General features: G+C 50.6%; 1 protein-coding gene across 1 annotated transcript in view; it reads right to left on the bottom strand.

Moving 5' to 3' along the window:
- Positions 1–598: 598 nt before the first annotated feature.
- ANO2 (anoctamin 2) overlaps positions 599–20416 on the bottom strand; it is a 335951-nt gene continuing 316133 nt past the window's right edge. Inside the window, exons 21-25 of the mRNA XM_045071882.1 lie at positions 16875–17027; positions 16461–16513; positions 14382–14563; positions 3449–3554; positions 599–1527 (exon numbers count right to left, since the gene is read on the bottom strand). Of these exons, the coding sequence (XP_044927817.1) occupies positions 1258–1527; positions 3449–3554; positions 14382–14563; positions 16461–16513; positions 16875–17027 (764 nt within the window). The 3' untranslated portion in view covers positions 599–1257. The remainder of the gene's footprint in view (positions 1528–3448; positions 3555–14381; positions 14564–16460; positions 16514–16874; positions 17028–20416) is intronic.

The raw sequence follows: 20416 nt of genomic DNA, 5'->3' as shown, positions 1-20416 counted from the left end.
GGGGCCTCGAATCAGCAGGTGAGCTGAAAACTGAGAACATGCATTTCTCCTCTGGAGCGCAGTCCGCCACGAAGCTTCCACCTGGACACTAAGTTGGACTCTAGTCAGACTGACCCGGGAGGAACGGGGGCCGAGTCCCAAGGATCAAGACCATGCCCCGGGGTTTCTGCACCGCAGGTGGGGTTGAGGTGTGCGAAAGACCATGATGAATGATGTCTTGAAAATCTCAGCCCCCACCCCAACCCCGGCTCTGGGAGGAAAGGTATAACCTTTGAACCATCTTGGGCATCTTGGGTTTGTCATCGATTGCTATGTAAAATGGTGAGCCCCCTCCCTCCTGTGCCCCTGACCTCCCTCATCCTTGTATCTCTCCTTAGCCCTTGTTACTGGCTGAAATCCTACACATTCCTCGGCGTCCTGTCTGTCTCTCCACAGAAAGGAAGCTCCACGAGGCCGAGATCTTCCCTCTTGGACTCTACCGTATCTCTCATCTGAGAACCGCATCTGGGACTTCGTAGGTGCTCAGTAAATACTGGTAGGAAGCAACAGAAAGAAAGAGGACCAAAGACAAGGAGACATCTTTATAAAGAATGTTTCCATTTATTTTATTATTTTAAATCTGAGCCTGCATGAAGTGATGGCTAAGCTAGTTCCACAAGCTCCCCGTGACACGCACTGAGGACAAGCTCGGGTTTGGACCTCTGCCACTCACCATCACAGTCCAGTGGCCGCAGCAATCAGCCCTGCGACTTAATTTGCACCCAGTGGGGCTGGGACAGTCCTGGCTGCAAGTGACTCAGGGGTAATCTGCTCAGGGAGATTGTGGGAAGGGGTGAGGGATCCCTCAGGATGGGGGTTCACTTTTCTCCTATCCTGTGGCCACCTGAGAGAGGGCACCTAAGGTTCCACAGGGAAGGCTCATGCCCCTTGGGTGCTCTGGGGTCAAGATACCCATTCTTTCGCCAAGTGACTCAAAATAGGGTACCATGTCCCTAAAAGGATACAAAGAGGACCTAAAAGAAACTTTAGCTTGAAGTTTCCGAGAAGCAACCCCATTTTTCTTCCTGCCCGTGCTCACTCTCTCGCTCACTCTGACCTCTCTGCACACGCACACCGTTCCGAGACCCCAGCAGGCCAGACCCTGGCAAGTGCAGGCCACACCCTGGCAAGTGCAGGCCACCACGCCCACGCAGGTGCACAGCCGCACTTTGTGAGGTCCCTGGCTGCGACGTCCCTCCCGTAGCAGGGCTGGCTTGCTCACACGTTTGTGTGCTGGGAACCAGAGGACGCGATGCTGCCCGGCTGGCTCTGGCCCGAGGGGGCCCAGCTGGGTGCCCGGCTCCTGCTGCGACGTCCCCCTCCCAGGCTCCTCTGGGCCGGCTCGTCTGTCAGCTTGAGTTTCTCATGCTCCTCTTTCAGGAAGAAGTCCACCAACAAGCCCTTCTCTTTCTTGATCTGGTCGCTAATGTCCGTGGGGATGTCTGGGATCATCCAGTCCACCAGGACACTCAAGAACATCACGAGGTTCTGCCAAAAGCCAGGGAGAGGGGTTGAGAGGAGAGGCCCAGCCTCAAGGGACACCAGGATGCCCCCCGCTACCCCTCCCCGTCAGTAATGGTCACAGCAGTGGGACGGATGGAATGGTGTCGCGGTGGGGGCTGTGGTGAGCACAGACCTGGAAGCAGGACACCACTGTGTCCTTCTGGCCTGGCTACTTACTAGCAGGTGCTCTGAGCCAACGTGCCGAGGGGCCCTGCAGGGTCCCCAGGTAGAAAGTGGAGAAGTGAGAGTACCTGTCCCCCAGGTTGTTGGGACGAAATCAGTCAACAGCTCACATGGGGAGGGGCTGTCCCCATCCTGTCCTTCCTGGCCGGCTCTCCGCCTCCAGCGCCCTGCTCCAGCGCTCCCTGGGAAGTGGGCACAGGGCCCGCTGGCCTCCCTAGGGCTTCCCTGAGCCAGCTGCTCCTCTCTTGTTCCCAGCCTGCCCTCCGTCCTCCAGCTCAGAGACGGACATCTGGTTTCTGTGCTCAGTACTGGCCTCAGCCCACCTCACCCTCACCCGATCCTGCTCTCTCTTCCATCCCGCGAAGCTGGTCACCTGGGCCAGGCTAGGGACCCTGCCTCCAGAGCCCCCTTCTCCATTCCAAGCCTCTGTGCGCACTCGTACTGGGCCTCCTTCTTCCACCTGCTGAGCCCCATCCCTGTCTCATGGCGCAGGTACGACAGGACTCCCTTTCCGGCAGCATTTTCCATGGAAGCGGGGACCACGTCACAACAGTGCCAGCTCGGCCCGAGATGTGACCGCTCCTTTACAACCTGGTTCCCGCCAGTTCCCCAAGCCATGCTCTTCCCAGTTCACCTCCCAGTTGTGGCACTCTCTGCCCGCAGATCACACACACTCTGAGGTCTAGGGACAGCGATGGGACCCAGGACAAGATCTTTAGGGCACAGCTGTATTCCAGGCTCCAAACCTATTCCCACCTTGACCTTGAATCTCACTCGCACCGAAGGGCCCAGGCGAGGGCCAGGGGACCAACTGCGGCTTTCAGGGGCTCCTGGGGGCTTCCCACACTCTAGAGCTGCTTCAAGTCACATTCTTTTAATCAACTTTTACGCAGTTAACGAGAGTTGCATGTCACCTGTGGGAAAGCCAGGGGACGCCTGCACGGGGGAGCAGCTTTTCAAATCCATCACCCCATCTCCCCAGAGGAAGAAGGGCTATCTTCTTTAGGTGAAAGACTAGCCGATGGGCTTCTCTACTTCCTGGGCTGGGGTTGGGGCGGGATATCTTAGAGCCCCCCAGAGATCTGCCTTCAGGGAATACAAAAGCCAGAGGGAGTGGAAGAGAAAAGGATCCGGGCTCCTGCTTGAAGGGCGGCAGGACCCCGCGTGGGACCTGGGGCTGCGTGCCCACGGCTCTCAGCCGTGCAACCTGAGCTATGGCTATTGTCAGAGATAGCAATCGGGGGGCTCGAGTTTGCTATTCATCCAGAGGCATGGCCGGATGGCTCTGGGGCCCTCCTCGCCAGGTGTCTCAGGGGCCAGAGCACACTAACAAAGGAGGGAGCCAGCTGAGATCAAGAAGAACGGTTTCGAACCCGAGCCCCTTCTTGGGCTGCGGAGACCAGACGGGGCTGTTTGTCTGCTTCAGGGTTGAGACTCTGGTCCCCACTGCCTTTCTCGCTTCCTTTCTTGTCTTAGGTCTCAGTGGGAATCTATCTCCACCCTGCATCTTACCCCACATATGTCCTGTAACCTTACTCTGAGTTCTGTTCTCTGCCAATTTACCCGTTAATGGAGGTCCTCTTGAGAGCGCTTCCTGCCTCCTCCGCTTTCGGGGACCCCGGTGTCACGGCACCAAGGACACACGGAGCGGAGGGGCAGGCAAGGAGACATGGCTGTCTCTACCCCCGCAGCTGGGCTTCTCCTCCTTATCCGACCAGCTTACCTGGAAGATGATGACAAAAGCCAGACGGGCAGACAGAATGGCCCAGTACTGTTTGGAAAACTCATACGGGTTCGGGGCCCACGGCGGCTCTCGGTAATCCTTAAACCTGCCCAGAGAGAAATGTGGTGTTAGGACCGGGAAGAGATGGAGGGCAAGGGGTGCTTCTGACCCTCAAGAAACAGAACAGTAGGCAAGCTCCTGGCTCCCAGACGTGGGAATTAGCAGGAAGCTGGAGGGAGGAATTCACGGCCTCACCAACAAGTGTCCATTGCATAAAATGACCAAAGTCCTAAAAAACAAACAAACAAACAAAAAACACCCAGTGTTGGCCTGGAAATGCCTTTTTCCTACTCTCTCTTTAATTTCCCTCCCGGCTTCCACATGGATTCTTCCAGAGGAGCCCAGGAATCATGAAAGGAGCCCAGCACCATGGGTCCCTGTTGGCTCCACTGGCCCATGAGCTCAAGAGGGGAGGGAGATGCCCAGAAACTGGACAGTTCTCAGCAGCCCGTGGGCTCAGCGGTGACACAGGTGCCTGCAGACAACCCCAGGCTTCCTTCTGACTGGCTACTCCAGGCCCACGGCCATAGACAGCTGTGTTCTCGCAGCCCAAGGATAGCCGACTCAAACCAAGCTCAAGGTTGAGTGACTGGGGGAATGGCTGTCATAGTGATGGTTGGTCAGTATCCTTGTCTACTGACTGCATTTACGATCTGTCCATGTGGCTTAAGAAACAAAATGTCAGTGCCTGACATTTGCTCATGCCTCTTTCTCAGACCCGTGAAGAGATTTTCTTTACCGCTGCCTTTTCACCCCCATTCTGTGATGACTCTTGTTAAAAACCACTCATTTTCTGGGAACTTGGGTGGCTCAGTCACCTAATCGTCTGACTCTTGATTTCAGCTCAGGTCATGATCTCAGGGTGGTGAGATGGAGCCCTGCTTCGTGTTCAGCAGGGAGTCTGCTTGAGATTCTAGCCCTCCCTCCTCTTCTGCTCCCCACACCCCCTCCTGCCCCGCCTCTAAAAAAAAAAAAAAAAAAAAAAAAGGCTCATTTTTCTCGGACTCACTTTTTTTTCTAAGCCTGGAAAAGTGACAAGAGCTGGTACCAGAAGAATTATGACCCTTCACGGAACTGTTTTCTCCATGGAATTCAACGATCTTTGACGTTTAGTCAAAGCAAAACAAGCCCTGGGGGGAAGGACTGGGGTGGTATTAGGCCACCGAGTGGGTACAGGCTGCCAAGGAAGGCAGGGTGGGGACTCTGCATGACGAGGAGCCAACAAGGAAAATGACCTACACTGAGCATGCCATATGCACCGATCCCCGAGCAAGGAGCTTTTCTGGAAACTTTCTCATTCAATCTCCATAGCATCCTCCAGCAGGTGCTGATATCCCCCATAGAATATAGGGAACACTGAGGCTCAGAGAAGATCAGTTTACTTGCCCAGGTCTCTCTCCTGGCCAGCAAGGACACAGTCAGCGTGAGAATCCAAGTCTGGATGAAGGCGGACCTTTCCTCTCTTGTCACAAAGCACCTTGCCAACAGCTGTGGTTTGAGGTAGGGGATTCAGAAATGGTTTTGGGTTTTTTTTTAAATGATTTATTTATTTACTTGAGAGAGAGAGGTAGGGGGAGGGGCAGAGGGAGAGAGAGAATCTCAAACAAACTCCCCACTGAGCGCAGAGCCCAATGCAGGGCAAGATCCCACCACCCTGAGATCATGACCTGAGTCAAAATCAAGAGTTAGACGCTTAATGGACTGAGCCAGCCAGGCGCCCCAGAAATGGGAGCTTTCTGTCCCTTCCCCACCTGGAATGAGCCAGCTGCCCTAAAAGATCCAGGTAAAAGCACGGTGGCTTCCAACTGTCCACAGAGATGCAGGAAGAAGGAAGGTAAAAAAGAGGAAAAGGAAAAGAGATACACACAAACAGAAAACGGCAGAGCGACAGAGTCAGCAACAGGAAGAGACAAACAGACATGGACAGTAAGCAGTTGACTAGGGTTGGGCAGGAGGCCAGGAGCTGCCCCTTCCCCACCCCCGCCCTTCCAACAGCTGATCACAGCTGTCGCAGGCTTGCTTTGACATCCGGCTGAAAAGCAAAGCTAACTGCAGCCCAGCAGTACACGGCGGGATGCATCGTATCCACGGGGCAGAGGACAGAAGCATGGCCAGCCCTAGATTAGGCTTGTTAATGGGAGAGAGGGAGAGCATGGCTAAATGGAGAGGGACACCTTCGGGTGGGAAAAAGCTCAAGCTCGCTGCCTTCCAGCTGCCCCTCAAAGGACCTCACGGCAAAAGCGGATCTATCTACTCTTCTCAAGACCTCAGGGGGACGGGCCCGACACCTAGCGCCCTTCCCCAGGTCAGTCCCATCTCTCCTGCTACAACCGAAGTCTGTTCTTCTCGTGTTCTAGCTCCACTTAGGAAGGAACAGCTGCTCACTGACCTTGCTCTAGGAGCCACCGCTCACTCATCTTTTTCCCAGTCTGGAAAGAATCCATAAGTAATCTAATCCTGGTCCTACCTCTGATATTAACTCACCACAGCTTTTGGAAGTGTCCCTTTGAGTGTCCAAAACATTTTTAAAATCTAACAAACACATGCACTGAATCAAAGATCTGGGGAAAGATTAACACAGATATTTCTAGAAAGCTTTATTTGAAAACACCACTATGCCAATGGGCTAAAGGTAGTTCTGGTAGGAACTAGAGGACAAACGATCCACGGAAAAGAACAATGCACAATTCAATGAGTTATGCATCTCTTCATATCTCCTTTTCTGAAGCTAACTTTTAAAAAAACCCCATGACCTATGGTAGTGAGAAATACATTGTCCATTAATGCACACGTAAGTATACGTCACTGAGCTGAAAATCATACCCTCGCCATGTGCGATGAACCAATATTTTCTGAATCTATCGTCTCCTGTCTTATCCTATTCTCGTCTTTAAAATGCTGATCATGACCGACTAAAGTGATTTCCTAACCCACTCATGAACAATGACTCATAGATTGAAGAATATTATTCCCGTAAGCTTCTGCCACCAGGAAAGAACTGGTTATTTACATTCCAGTGTAAATTCAGATTTCATCATTTTTTTCCAGTGTCATCCTAAGAAGTCAAGCTTATCAAATGTTTTCAGTGAGTAACAAGAAGACACTACTTAAAGAGATAATCATCTTTAAGACCTTTAAGACTAGAAATGGCCACAAAAGATAAGTGATGGGGTGTCTGGGTGGTTCAGTCATTAAGCGTCTGCCTTCGGCTCAGGTCATGATCTCAGGGTCCTGGGATCGAGCCCCGAATCAGGGTCCCTGCTCAGTGGGGAGCCTGCTTCTCCCTCTTCCTCTGCTGTTTCCCCTGCTTGGGCTCTGTCAAATAAATGAATAAAATCTTAAAAAAAAAAAAAAAAGACCAGTGACCAATGACCCTCACTGTGTCCACCACGACACATGAGCTGTCAGACAGGTCCGTCTGGTGTCTAAGCCCCATGCACAGCACTGGCAAAAGCATACACTTCAGAGTCACCAGGTGACAGCTCAGTGTTACCTCTATCACTTTGGTTCTATGCTCTCTCACAAGTTACCCGACATTCTGATGGCCAAGATGCTGGTCTACAAAGTGGCCTCAACGTTCCATGTGCCCCATCATCAACAGCTACTCTTTCCCCTTTGCCTGGAGGTGGCTGACACCGCTCCTGGGAAGAGGATAGAGCACATACACAACTGCTCCCAGGGCTTCTGGCATTCTGGGGAAGGGGGGGGGTCTCTGAGTCTCGTGGGCACAGATGTTACAGGTTTCACCTCGCACTGATATGAATCAGAAAGAGTCAGCTGGCGCCACAACTCCAGGGGCTTCTCTCAGGATTTGTGTCCAGGTAAATGGCACAAAATAGGTAAGCCTCAGGCCCGTGGGAGGTAGAGCTTCTGCTCCATTCCCAGAAGCTTTTGAAAGGCCTTTCAAAACCAGATGCTTCTCCCTGGTTGAGGGAGTGCGGTTCTCCCAAAGTCTTCCTAAGGGGCCAAGCACTGGGAGAACTCCCACATCTGGTCCCTTCCTGCACCTGCTGGCTGGGATTTAAATTTGGAGATAGGATTTTTAGGAGCCATTCCTAGACCTCATCCTCACCCCTCCAGAGCTCTCTTTATTGTCTTTGAGCCTTAATATTAATTTTGAGAGTCTCATAATAAGGAGAGGCTTGCAATTACAAACCCACTGGAGTGTCTAAAAAGCAAGTGTGCACTGGGAGTGGCCTCTGTCACTTACTAGCTATAAGGCCCTGAGAAACCTGTTTCTTTTCTCTGAAACTCAGCATTCTAATCTGTAAAATGGAGCTTGCATCTCTGTGCTGAGCACACAGAAGTGCTCCAGCTCTCACCCACCGACCATAAATAAATGAGTATGAGCCTGCGTGTGTGTACATGTAGATTAAATGTTAAAGGAAAGCACAGTGAAAATTAAATAAGACAATGCATGTGACTGATTTCTGGAGGCTTCTACCAAGAATAAACACAATGGTTTCTCCTGGGAGAGAATGACTGGGGTAAGGATGATCAAGAAAGACTTTTCCTTTTGTATATATACATATTTATACAGAATTGCTTTTAAATAAAAAAAAGTCACAATTTCAAGAGGCTATAATTAATGGCAATATTCGGTGGACTCACATTTTAATACTAAGCTTTGAGGAGCAAAATTATAGCGTTAACTGAGACAGACTCATACACGGTAAGTGAAACTGGTAGAAAAATCATCATTATATTGTAGCTCTAAATTAATGTAAGATTATATCTAGATTGTTCTAACACTATGAAAAATCACATGGAGTTTGAATTTATACACTACCTAAAGAAATAACATTCCCATTAATCCGAATGTATTTCATTATTGTAAAACAAAGCCATGAAACCCCGTAAAGTTTCTGTGAGCTCACTTGATGTTAACTCACGAAAGAAAGTCTGAGAAAGACGTGTGGAAATGTCCCGCCGTGAGTACTGTTGGGGAGGTGCCTAGGACCAGGCAGAGGGGAGGGAGGATGTGGAACAGAGTCGGAGAGGCTGTCAATGTTTAGAGTTTTTAGTATTACGTGTATCATGAAATATTTTTTTTTTTTTGAAAGAAGCAGAAAGAATCTTTAGAGATCATTCGTTCCATGTCTGCTATAGATGGGGAACTGAGGTGCGGAGGGGGAAGAGAGAGACTCCCCGCTCAGATGTCCTCCGCTCATCCTCCCTTGCAGGGGTGGCCAGTGACAGTGACAGGGACATCTGCCACAATTCCTCCTCATCCAACACCACTGTGGGCGGGAAGGCTACTGAAGTTACAGACTGAGGATTTAGTCATCAACCATCAGGGATGGCTTTTTCCAAAAATGAGGTTTTAGTTACATTATGAATCAGTTAGTAAATACGGTTCTCAACTCCAAACAGTGGTATGTTAAAAAAAATTTTTTAATAGTCCCAATGGCAATTAGTGTCATTTTCCTGCTAAACACAATTACATACAATATCTTCATTCCATCTGAGCTACTTCAAACTGCCTTCTGAGACCGGCCCTTGACGAGGGAAAACAGTACAGGCAATTAGGAACTAATGAGAGCCACATTAATCCAGGGGTCGATAAAGATCAGTAATGGCAACACCCGGAAAAGCTGACTCTCCCTCTGCATTCACGGAGCTGATGACAGACAGCCTCAGACTGAAGAGAACTCGCCTCTCCGAAGACTTGCCACGTGACCTTGGGAGATGCAAGAACTCGGGCCCTGCAGAGAAACCCAGCAGTCGCCCCCAATGACGCTCGGCAGCCCCCAGCAGTCCCACTGGCTTGACCAGGCCCAAGTCAGCTCCCTGGCCAGGCCCTCCCCTGCCGACCCCTTTGCTCCCTTCCCGTGGAGCCGGGAACCTGGGCCACCACCCGCCATCCAGGACATGGTAGCCCTTCCACCCTGTCAGCCGCGTCGGCTCCTGCCCGCAGACCCACGTCACTGGACTGTTTATGGAGCGGCCCCGCCAGAGCAGCGAGAGGACCGAAGTGAACGCTGCTCCCAAAATACTGGGAATGCATCTCAAATGGGCAGCTGGAGACATGTCCCAACATTTACTGCTATTTTTAGGATACCTCGATGCCTGGCGAGGCTGGGCTGGAGCCCGAGCCCTCAGTTTTATGTGACCACATTTATCTCCAGAGGTCACTGAAAGCTAAGAATAAGAAGGGTCATCGAGTTCCCAACACTATTTGCCAGAAATCAGGACAAACTTTTCATTTCCCACCACGGAAGCAGCTTTAAACACTGGCTTTGGGACTAGCTCTAGAGCGCTCTCTCCTCCCTCTCCTTCTCTTCTTATCTCTCTCTCTCCTTCTTCATTGCTACCTCTTACACCCACTGACGATGCCTGGCTTACATCAGTAGGTTATGCCCCCCTCCGAAACTCCTGAGACGCTGGTGAGCTGGCCAAGTTCCCACAGCATGAGGCAAGTAGGACCCACTGAGGCAGAGATTTCCATCAATAATTATTGCCCCTCTAGGAGAAGTAGCCCCAAAGTACACCGATTTGGTATGTTGTATCCAGATAATAGGCTGAGCCGACTCTGGACACCTGTTTACACCGTGGAGTGAAACATCTCTGTTTCAAATGTAACCCACTGGCCTTCACACTGCAGCCAGAGAGAACCCCAATGACAAGTGTGATCTCATCCCTGCTCCCTGCGGCTCCCCACTGCCCTAAGGGGGAGTCCATGCACCTCCGTAAGACCACCACGCTCTTCTCGGTCTGGCTTCTACATTCTCGTCCCTCCTCGCCCTCAGAGCTTATCTGCCACTCCAGCTCCCACCATCCAGCACCAAGGAGCTCGTCTACCTGGAAGGCCTTGTTCTCCCCAGACCTTCTTCAGCACTCGAGGCTCCCTTCCAGTCCCCTCCGCACCCCCGCACTCCTCCCAGCCCTCCCAGGCCAGCTTGGTCATGTGAACAAGGAGCGTCAACAAGAGCATCAGTCTGGCCAAACTTGCAAAATGTTTGACCTCCAGCTTTTAGGTCCCCTGAAGCTTCACGGCAATACTCGGGTCTGGGTTAGGTGCGTGCCTCCTTCTGTGTGGCTCTCGGAGCTCCCTGAAGTTACCCTGTTATAAATGACTAAAGCTAGACTTTATTTGCTTGCTTACTTGCTCATCTCCTCCATCTAGACTTCTTGAGGGAGGCATTGTGTCTTATTCCTTATCATGGAACCAACAACAAGCCTTTCTCGTAAGGTCTCAAAAATAATTGCACAGTGAACCCGTACTCTTTACTGGCACTGGGTAAGGAAATCACGTCAGATACTCCAAAAATCATTTTGGTTTCATCTTGCAGAAACATTTTCTTAGCAGAAATACAGAACATACTTCTACACATGGCGCCCAGTAATAATTCTGCCACTTTGTTAGAAGAGGGGATTTTGTTGTTGTTGTTTTTAAAGATTTTATTTATTTATTTGACAGAGAGAGACACAGCAAGGGAAGGAACACAAGCAGGGGGAGTGGGAGAGGGAGAAGCAGGCATCCCATTGAGCAGGGAGCCCCATGTGGGGTTCAATTCCAGGATCCTGGGATCACGACCTGAGCAAGGCAGACACTTAACGACTGAGCCACCCAGGGGTCCCTTTGTCTCCAATAAGCCACAATCCCATCAGCTTACATGGAAACGATGGAGAGAGGAGTTATCGGGGCTTTGGAACTGGCTGGGCAGTCCAGGGACTCTGGAAGCAGCTACAACAAAGCTTGACCTGCTCTGTGTGTACTAGTAATACCTGGTGTGCAGGACATTTGCTATTGTATCCATTCACCTTAACTTTTCCCCACGCAACTACCTCCTACTCTCCTACTCGGTGCTTCAGACTGAGATCATTTCATTTCCCACCTCCAGCTCCTCCCCTGGCTACCATGACCGGTTCTGGGGAGGGCACGCCTACTGATCCTAGCCAATGAGACTTCTGCAGGATCACTGGGAAAGAGGTATGTTCCCACTTGGACTTGGACCTAGGAGCTGCTGGTAGTAGACTGGAGTAGTACTGCGAGGGAGGTGGAGAAAGATTCGGTGTAGGCAGACTTGACTGAATCATCTTGCCTAAAATTAGAACTACTTTCAACTTTCAATGTGGCGGCCCATTCAAGTCCTTTTATGTTTAAGCCAGTGAAGCCCCTGATATATCTGGAAAGCATATTCACAGTGTTTCTGGAAGTTCCGATGGTCAGGTGCAAGGTCACAGACCCTCAGTGCTTCTAGACCGACTAAAGAAACACAGAGGGGGACGGACACTGGGCTGGCTCCGTCAGTTAAGTGTCTGCCTTTGGCTTGGGTCATGATCCCGGGGTTCTGGGATGGAGTCCTGCATTGGCCTCCCTGCTCTGTGGAGAGCCTCTCTCCCAAGAAAGAGAGAGGGGAGGGGAAGGGAGGGGAAAGGGCCGGAAAGGGCAGGAAAGGGAGGGGAGGGAAGGGCAGGGGCGGGAAGGGGAAGGGAGTGGAGTGGAAGGGAAGGGAAGAAAGACGAAGGGGCCCCGAGTGGCTCAGTGGGTTAAGTGTCCAATTGTTAATTTCGGCTCAGGTCGTGATCTCAGCATCATGAGTCCCTGTGTCAGGCTCCACACTCAGCATGGAGTCTGCTTAGTTTCTCTCTCTGCCTCTTCTTACTGCCCCCCTGACCTGGGAGGTCTCTCTCTCTCTCTCTCTCAAATAAATCTTTAAAAAAAAAAACACACACACAAAACACACAGTGTCAGCCCTGCCTCCCCACAACCCACACGGTGCTTCTCCCTGCCGTGCCTGGGGGCTGACCTGCTTTCTTGGATATACGTGAGTTTTACTTCAGGATCTGTCCCTGAAACCCCAGTGACTCAGGGAATTCTTGCCCCTTCTAATCCGCGGTAGAATGGGAAGCTTCGAAAAGATGATTCCTATACCTTCTGGTTACAGAAACGATTCTGGAAATACTATTTTGCACTGCCGACTGCTGGCCGACCTCATGTACCCTGCTGGAGCCAGTCTGGATGCTACCAGGGAAGCCTGCGGCTGGGACACACCCTCCGTGTGCTGGAACTACGTCTGTCGCATCTGTGGGCCAAAGCCTAGCTGCAAGGACAGGCAGTCTGGCGTGACGAGCACACAGTGGCCACTGTGCACTGCATAGCAGCAAATCTGCCTGCCTCAGTCCCAGAGTGAGACTCCCTGTGGCGCCAGCTATGCAGTTACTGGAAACATCTAGGCTGACAGAAATCACTATCTGTGACTAAATTTACTTACCTGTTCTTGGATCCGGTCGCTGGTTTTGAGCCTTCTCCTTGTTGACTAGAGTGTAGCCCTACAGCTCTCCCGGCCAGGACCAGATACCCTTCCATTGCAATCACACAGGGTACGGTTGTGTCACTCGGTCATCTGGGTGGGGAGGACCAATCGACTCCTCTCCTGTGTGGCGTCAGACTGGGAGTCTGAACCTGAGCGGCCATCTCACGGACGGCAGGCCTTGGGTATCAAGCAGGAACACACGACAGCTATACCCAGGGTCACCCCGGTGGCAAGAACCACTGAGGCCTTGCTTCTCCGATGGAAAGTCACCAGCACTTACGTCAGACACGCTTGGGGATGGCCCAGAAAAGCCCTCCATTTATCCCTCAATACCTTTCTTAGGTTTTAGATTTTGTTGTATTTATTGCTCTATGCTTTTTGGTATATGAGCTGTGATCTTTGCCAAAGTCCTTTACTATCCTCTCATGAGGTTCCAAATTGGTTCCCATCTGTTCCTCTCTTTATTTGCCCTTCTTGAATTAATAGTGGAGTTTTCTGTTTCTTGGCTTCCATGTTCCCTGTGCTGGTGGTTTTCAACCACAACTCTGACCTGGACCCCTTAGGAATTCCAGCTTACGTGTGCCCTGGAGTTAGGTGAAAACTTTCCCACCATTCTTTTTTAATCAATGTGATTGAAATCAAATTCATCCTATGTGCCATAAAATTGGATTCTCTTAGCATTTTCCCTGTCAATGGACCCACCTCTGACCTCAGCCCAACCTTGAGAGATATCCTTGGCTCTGGCTCCCTCTTACTCTCTTGCCACCAACACTACCATGTATTACAGTAAATAGCTCCTCACTTCCTCCTAATTCCTTCCATCACCCTGGACCATGCCTGCCGTGGTTCCTGCCTGAATGATGGCAGCACCCTAGCTGCCCTCCCTGAGTTCCCCCAATTCTAGTCCACACTTCTTTCTGAGACTAATTTTCCCAAGCCTACACTTTACCTATCATTCTCACATCATATTACAATTCCTGCAATATATCAAGATTTCCTATCATCGACTTCGTCCTATCTATTCAAATTCAACAATGTTTTGGCTTATATTATCCTAGGAGTTCTGATATACTGTATTTCCAAAACTGTTCCTTTTTGTTATCTTCTAAGTGCTCTTCTTGCTAACTACAATATCTAGCCTCTAAATGTTCATCTGACACTCCAAATTCATCCTCATCCTATGACTTAGCCCATGCTGACTCCCCACGTAGCTTACTCTCTTTCCATCTTACATCTCCTCCTGGGCCCTCCAGGAAGCCTACCTTTCCCTTCTAGCCCCCACCAATCTTCCCCTCCTCTGAACACCCCCAGTGCTCACGGTCCACACTAGATAGAGTCCTTCAGTAGCACGCTCTGTCCCATCTGCTCTGCTTGCTTTTTCCAACCAGACCACAAAGGCCTTGATGGTAAAGACAAGGCTATATACTTCTTTGCTCTGTAGTGTCTGGTAAAAGACACTCAATAAATACTTACTGATCCACTGCAATTGATTTATAGTGATTCGGGGGGGCTGAGGGAGAGGAGAGTGATATAAATCTAGATCTTCCAGATAATTCCTTGGATCTACCACTTCCTGACACCTGCTGCTGCCCTCCTCCACTGGATTAGTTTACCTGCAGAACTGAACCTCTTGGTCAAACTGTGAGTTTTCCGGCTGCGTTCCCTCCTTCAGCTGGCTAACGTTGAAAAAGGAGAGGGTGTGGTTGACAAAGCCATGCAGGGTCCCGTTGTGACTATAGGCGTACTGGTACACGAGGCGAGGGATAAAGTCGGAGGTGACGGCGATGACAAAGGCCTGAAGGACAGAAGCACAGGGGCTTGCGGGGTGTTCAGGGAGGAAGCTGTCCAGGTGGTACAGGGTCCCTCTGGCTGAGGGATGGTTCTCTCTTGGGCTCCTCATCCAGAGACACCACTCTGATAGAGAAGTCCTTACTTGGAGCTCATGCAGTTTCCCACCTTCGATATGTGTAAGTGAACCCACTGGACAGTGGCTGGCTGCTGAGAGTATTAAGCCAGTGTGGACTGTTGGGTTCGGGCGGGAGTGAGCCCCTCTGAAATATCCAAGTTGACAGTGATGTTGGCCAAGCCAAGGCAGAGTGGAAGAATTTCTGAGAAAATTACTCAGAGTGAAAAGAGTGCCACTTAGAGGCAACGTGCAAGGACACTGGCTGACGATGAACCTTTGCCTCTGTGGGACACCAGAGAGCCAGGAGTACCAGGGACATGGTACCACGTTCCCTCCATTTGACCATCGTCTCTCAGCACTTTTTAGCACAGCACATAAAGGAAGTTGTGCTTTCATCCATCAGATTTAGGAACACTGAGACACGGAGAGGGTAGGAGTGGGTCTGGCTGGATCCAACCACGCGTACCCAATGTACTGTCTGGTATATTTAAGTGTCCTATAACTGCCTACGGAGCAAAGCAAATAGCGAGTGAATGATGGCATGTTTGAATGTGGAGGTACTTTCTGCAAAGAAAATCTTAAATCTTTCTGGCAGGTGTTTATACTGTATTCTGCACCAATAATTAAAGCTATTTTTTTTTAAATGTAGTTTAGGTATTGTTTCCTACATGTGTATATGAGCATGAATGGCCACAACCATATTAGAGAATGAATAACATACTCATTGAGCTCTTGCTCTACGGCCTTCCATCTTCCCATTTAATCTCCAGAATGATCCTTTTTGGTGGGTAATCTTATGCTCTCCCATTCTTACAGATAAGTAAAGAAGTCTTAGAAAGGCCAGGGAGGTAAGACTTCTTGTCATTCTGTGGTATGGTGGAAAGTGCCTAGTATGCAAGGCCCCTTTCCTAGTAAACACAACTCCAAAGTAGCTACTGATCTAGTCTCTGAATTCCACCTCATCTGCCAGACTTAAGATGTGTGCTTCCTACTTTGAGCATTCAAAATGCAGGGGGCTGATTCTCTCTACCTCTCTAGTCATTTTACCTGTTCTTAACAGGCAACCCAGTCCCAGCCAGAACCAAAGTTTCTTTCCCAGGAGGAAAACAGGCGGGTGGCTTTCTTGGTATGCGCCAGGCCGCCGGGACTTTCTTGGGAGATGGAACAAAAGGCCCTGCCGGGCCACCATCCGTACAAAAGGCAGGAGCAAAAAGCTGCCATTGGCTTGGGCCCAGCAGGATTTCCCCTGAAATACTGACATGTCTGGCAAGGCAGTTAAGGAGGTCATGACAGGTAGGACCCCTCTTCTTGTCTGTCCTATCCTAACCTACGCATGCCAGAATCCATGGGAATAATTGCGACTCCGCATTGACAGCTTGGAGGAACCATAATTAGGAACCACGGACCTGGGCACCGGTCCAGGTATTGTTTAGTTTGGGAGGAGAAAAAGAAAGAGATGGATAGATATGGGGAATTCTTTCCTCATTATTCTTGGCTCCGGAGAAAGATCAGATTTTTGACTCTTAAGGCCAAGGTATGCATTCTGGTGGATAATTACCTTTTGCATAGTGAAACTAACAAGAACGTCACGCAGCCCTGGCCACTGCAGGAGGAGTCAGAAGGCATGTACGCACTATTAACAGGGGCTGCCTTGAACAAAGCTCCAAAGTAAAAGGCTGGGAGGTAATGAGGGCTGGTACCTTGCTTTGAAAGCCGCAGCTCCCCTAGAGGCCCCCTAGGCAGCTCCCTTCCCACAGAGCTAGGGTGTCATGGAGGGAATGCTTACGTTGCTGATAACGGAGAACTTGCCGATCCCGGAGAGAATGTCAAACCAAATCCCTGCAAGACAGAAAGCAGCACGTCGAGCTCGCTGCCACGCTTGGTCTGGTGACAACAAGGCCACAGCCCAGGGTGAGGATCCACAGACAAAGTACCATGGAGGTCTGCGAGGCCCCCAGGAATGGGCTTGCCTAGGAAGGCTGAGATGCGTCTGTCTGGAAATCAGGGGGACAAGTGGGTGTGGATAAAGGCCTCCTGGCACCCGAAGATATGAGGACAAGGAGCTCCAAGGGATGGAGAGACAAGGGCTTCCCCCAGCCCTCTTGAATCCAGTGTGAGATGGTGATGGCAGGAAGCTGCAGGGAGCCCGAGGGGAAGGACGGAGGCGAGGGCCTGCCATGATCTCTAGGCAGGGACATACCGATATCTTTGGTTCTCACAGCATCTGGCCGTCTCAGCTCCGTCACAAACTTCTTTGCATCAAGCCGCACTTCGATGACATTGTTGAGGAGGGCGAACACAGGTGCCAGAGGAAAGGAGGCCACAAAGAGGGTGACAAAGCCAAACTGGATGACTACGGGAGAGAAGAGCGTGAGGAGCTTCTCCAGGAGAAGCAGGATCTAGGTCAACCTGGCCTTGCAGCCACGGCCCCTTGTCTTTTCTGACGGGGTCTCTTTCCCACCCTGGTCTCCCAGCTCCCGCTTCCTCTTGCCCCACAGCTATGGTCTTTCTCTCCCAGCGCCTGCAGGCCCACGGGCCAAGGCCATCGCCGCGAAGCAAACTCTGCGCTAGGTGTGGTGAGGAGATCTGACAATAAGAAAAGTCTTGACTCTCTCCTTTCCATCACTCTTTATCTCCAGTCACTAATCCTGGTCCTCTAACTCACAGGTTGACAATCTTTCTCAGTAAGCATCCGGATGGTAAGTATTTTTCCATTTGCAGGCCATACCATCTTGTCACAATGACTTAACCCTGCCATTGTAGGGCGAAAGCTGCTAGGGACAGCACATGGACAGATAAGCTTGGCTGTGTTCCAATAAAACTTTATCCACAAAAGCAGTACATAAAATGGGCTGGAATTGGCCCATGGGCCATAGTTTGCCAACCCCTAAGGTCACTTAAAAAAAAAATCACTTCCCGAATTGGGCCTCATCTTTCCATATAAATAGTCACTGTCTTTAGAAAGTTTATTCATTCATCACACATTTATTGAGAGCTCACTGAATGTCAGGCACCTTGCCAAGTATTTCAGGAGGCAAAGTTCTGGTCCTGCTTTTGGTGAGCTGAGAGAGAAAGATACACAAAGATGAGTGCCAAGATTGCATGCCAAGAGAGAATGAGGAATGTGTTGGAGATGGCGGGGACCCAGGAGAGGGGGAGCGCAAGCCCATTCATGGTGGGGGCTGAAGAGAGCCTCCAGGTCAAACACCTAAGCTTGGTCTTCAAAGATGGGCCTGGGATGAAGAGAGCATTCCAAGCCATGGAAGCAGTGGGAGCAAAGGAGAGAGGAGGCCTGTGCCAATCAGCGTGGTGCCCAGCCCTTCACCGCGTCTGCCTGGGCCACAGCCCAACCCCCTAAGTGCTTCCCTTGTCCAGTCTGCCCAGGCTTCTATAGCCTTTTCCCCCTGATCCTGGCACATACCTATCATAAAAATGGCTCTGGGCTCCCCTCTGTTTCCTGACTATCAGCCAAATTCCTTATCTCAGGAGGAAGGTACTTCATGGTCTGATCCCCACGTACCTCTCTAGCCCTATCTCTCCACATCTCCCCCACAGCCAGCATGCTTCTGCCTTAGGCACCAGGCTTCTCCCCTCTGGGATCTTCCTGAAAGGCAGCAGGCGCCCCCCTCGCCTGTGCACATTCTCTCCAGCTAACAACATTTCTGCAGCCCGAAACCCATGCAAATGCCGTCTTCTCGGAGAAGTCCCTTCTTCCTTCTCTACCCTCGCCCTGCCCTGGCGCCTGCCTGTCACAGCTCTCATCGTGCGCTGTTGTGACTCATCTACTCACACTTCTTTTTCACTAGACAGGCGAGGGCTCCATCCATCCCTAGGGGCTCAGCAACCACAGTCCTGAGTCCTGGGAAAGCCACAGTCTAATAGGAAGCCCCTACGTGCCAAGGGCAAGTTATTTAACTTCTCTGGGTCTCGGTTACTTTGACTGCAAATGGAGAATGACGATGCCCATCTAGGTTGTCACAAGGGTGAGTGATATTGCACGAATCAGGTGCTTAGAACAGCGTCTGCCACCTAATAATTGCTCAATAACATTATCCCTTACTGGGATAAATATCAACCCTTACGAGCGGCTGCGATGTAGACCGCACACAGATATGTTATCCAGACACAAATTTAGGCTGTAAGCTCTGAATGAGAGGCAGGAGGCCTGACCTCCAGTGTTGGAGATGGTTCTCACTAGCCATATGTCTTTGCGTAATTCTCTCTGTCCCAATGGGCTTCAGCATCCTCACTGAGAAGGCCTGAAGAGACTGGTTTAAATTCCTCTCCAGGTCTGATCTGTAATGATGCTGTGATTCTCATTCTCTTGGACAAGCTTCAAGATTCTAGAATATTCAAATAAAGAATGAAAACCCAGGATCTAAACTAAAAAAAAATAATAATAAAATAGAAAACGTTCACAGAGGGATATGCCCTGAGGCAGTAGAAGTTTCGAGAAAGAGAACCTGCGTGGAACTGCTTTTGATCTGGCAGTTTGCTTGGGACCACAGTTGTGGGTTTTTGCTCTTGTCCGTCTCCATGTGGTCCTTGATGCCCAGCGGGTTCTCAGCCAGCCCCAGGGGACTGGCAGGTGTCAGTTGGTGGCAAGATCACCAGAAGGCGCAGATTTGTCAAGGTTGGGACCTTGGAAGGACGCCTGCCAAGCTGGCTGGCTGAAGGGGTTGGGGCGGTGGGGAGTGGGAGGGGAAATCTTCAAAAACAAGCTCTGGGAGCCAGTTCAAAATACAGGGTCTCTGGCATCTTTTAAATCAGGCTTTGCTGAGGAATTCACTTTAGAGTCAGGGGAAGGGGTAGGGGCAGGGGGGGGGGGAGGGGATGGAATCAACAAGGAAAGCAAAACAGATGTTAGACTGGTTTTCTACGACCTTTAAAATACATGTCTGTATTGAAGTATATGTATGAATGTGTCTTTATCTGTGGACTTCTAAGTTGGTCTTCTTGATTCTAATGAGTTCAGTTCTACAGGGCAAGTGTTCTTCTTTTTGGTAGTGACTTCCTCAAGCAAAACCATGCAGACCCTCCAAAGCCCCCACAAGGGGCTGGCAGAGAGACTGGCAGGGGGAGGAAGGGACAGGTTACTTCTGAGCAGCTGTCAATGTACAGAGCACACCATCACCACACTTGCGCAAATGGCACGCGGACACCCAGGGTCTTCCAGGAAATAGGAAAATAGGACTGTGCCCTCTCCCTCCTTTTCTTCATGTGATCTCCAGGGGAGAGATGAGCCCTCTCCCTGAGGTTGCCTTGGTGATTTGTTTTTTTACCTTCATAAACTCTCCAGACCTACAGGCTCCCTTTGGTCTCTCCTGGGTCAACATAAACGACTTTCAGTGGTGGCTCGATGCTCACAGTGCGCCTGAATTACCCCAAGGCCACGACACAGTTCTTATTTTCTCCTTGCCATGTAAGCCTATGTGTCCAGCCCTGTATGACCTCAAGGGGTTGGGCTCAGGAAAGGCCCGTGGTGCTGTGCCTGCAGTGACAGGACACCCCCGTTCCCACTCTGATGTTCCGCAGGGTACCCTAGGCCATGAGGACCCCCTCTCTGCAGATGTCCTAAGCGGTAAGTGCTGCCTGCTTGGACAGGGTACACTGTACATTTCTAGGAATCAGCCCAAAGAGGCAGAATCAAATAGGAAGCTTTGTTTTATCTGGGGGAGGAAAAAAATATAAAACTCTAACCCTCTAACATACACATACCAAATCCAAGACTTTTTCTTTTAA

Source organism: Mustela putorius, unplaced genomic scaffold, assembly GCF_011764305.1.
Source record: "Mustela putorius furo isolate JIRA1106 unplaced genomic scaffold, ASM1176430v1.1 tig00003988_pilon_pilon_pilon, whole genome shotgun sequence".
NCBI lineage: Eukaryota > Metazoa > Chordata > Mammalia > Carnivora > Mustelidae > Mustela > Mustela putorius.
Note: the sequence above shows the minus strand (reverse complement) of the source record. Positions and strands in the feature narration are given on the sequence as shown.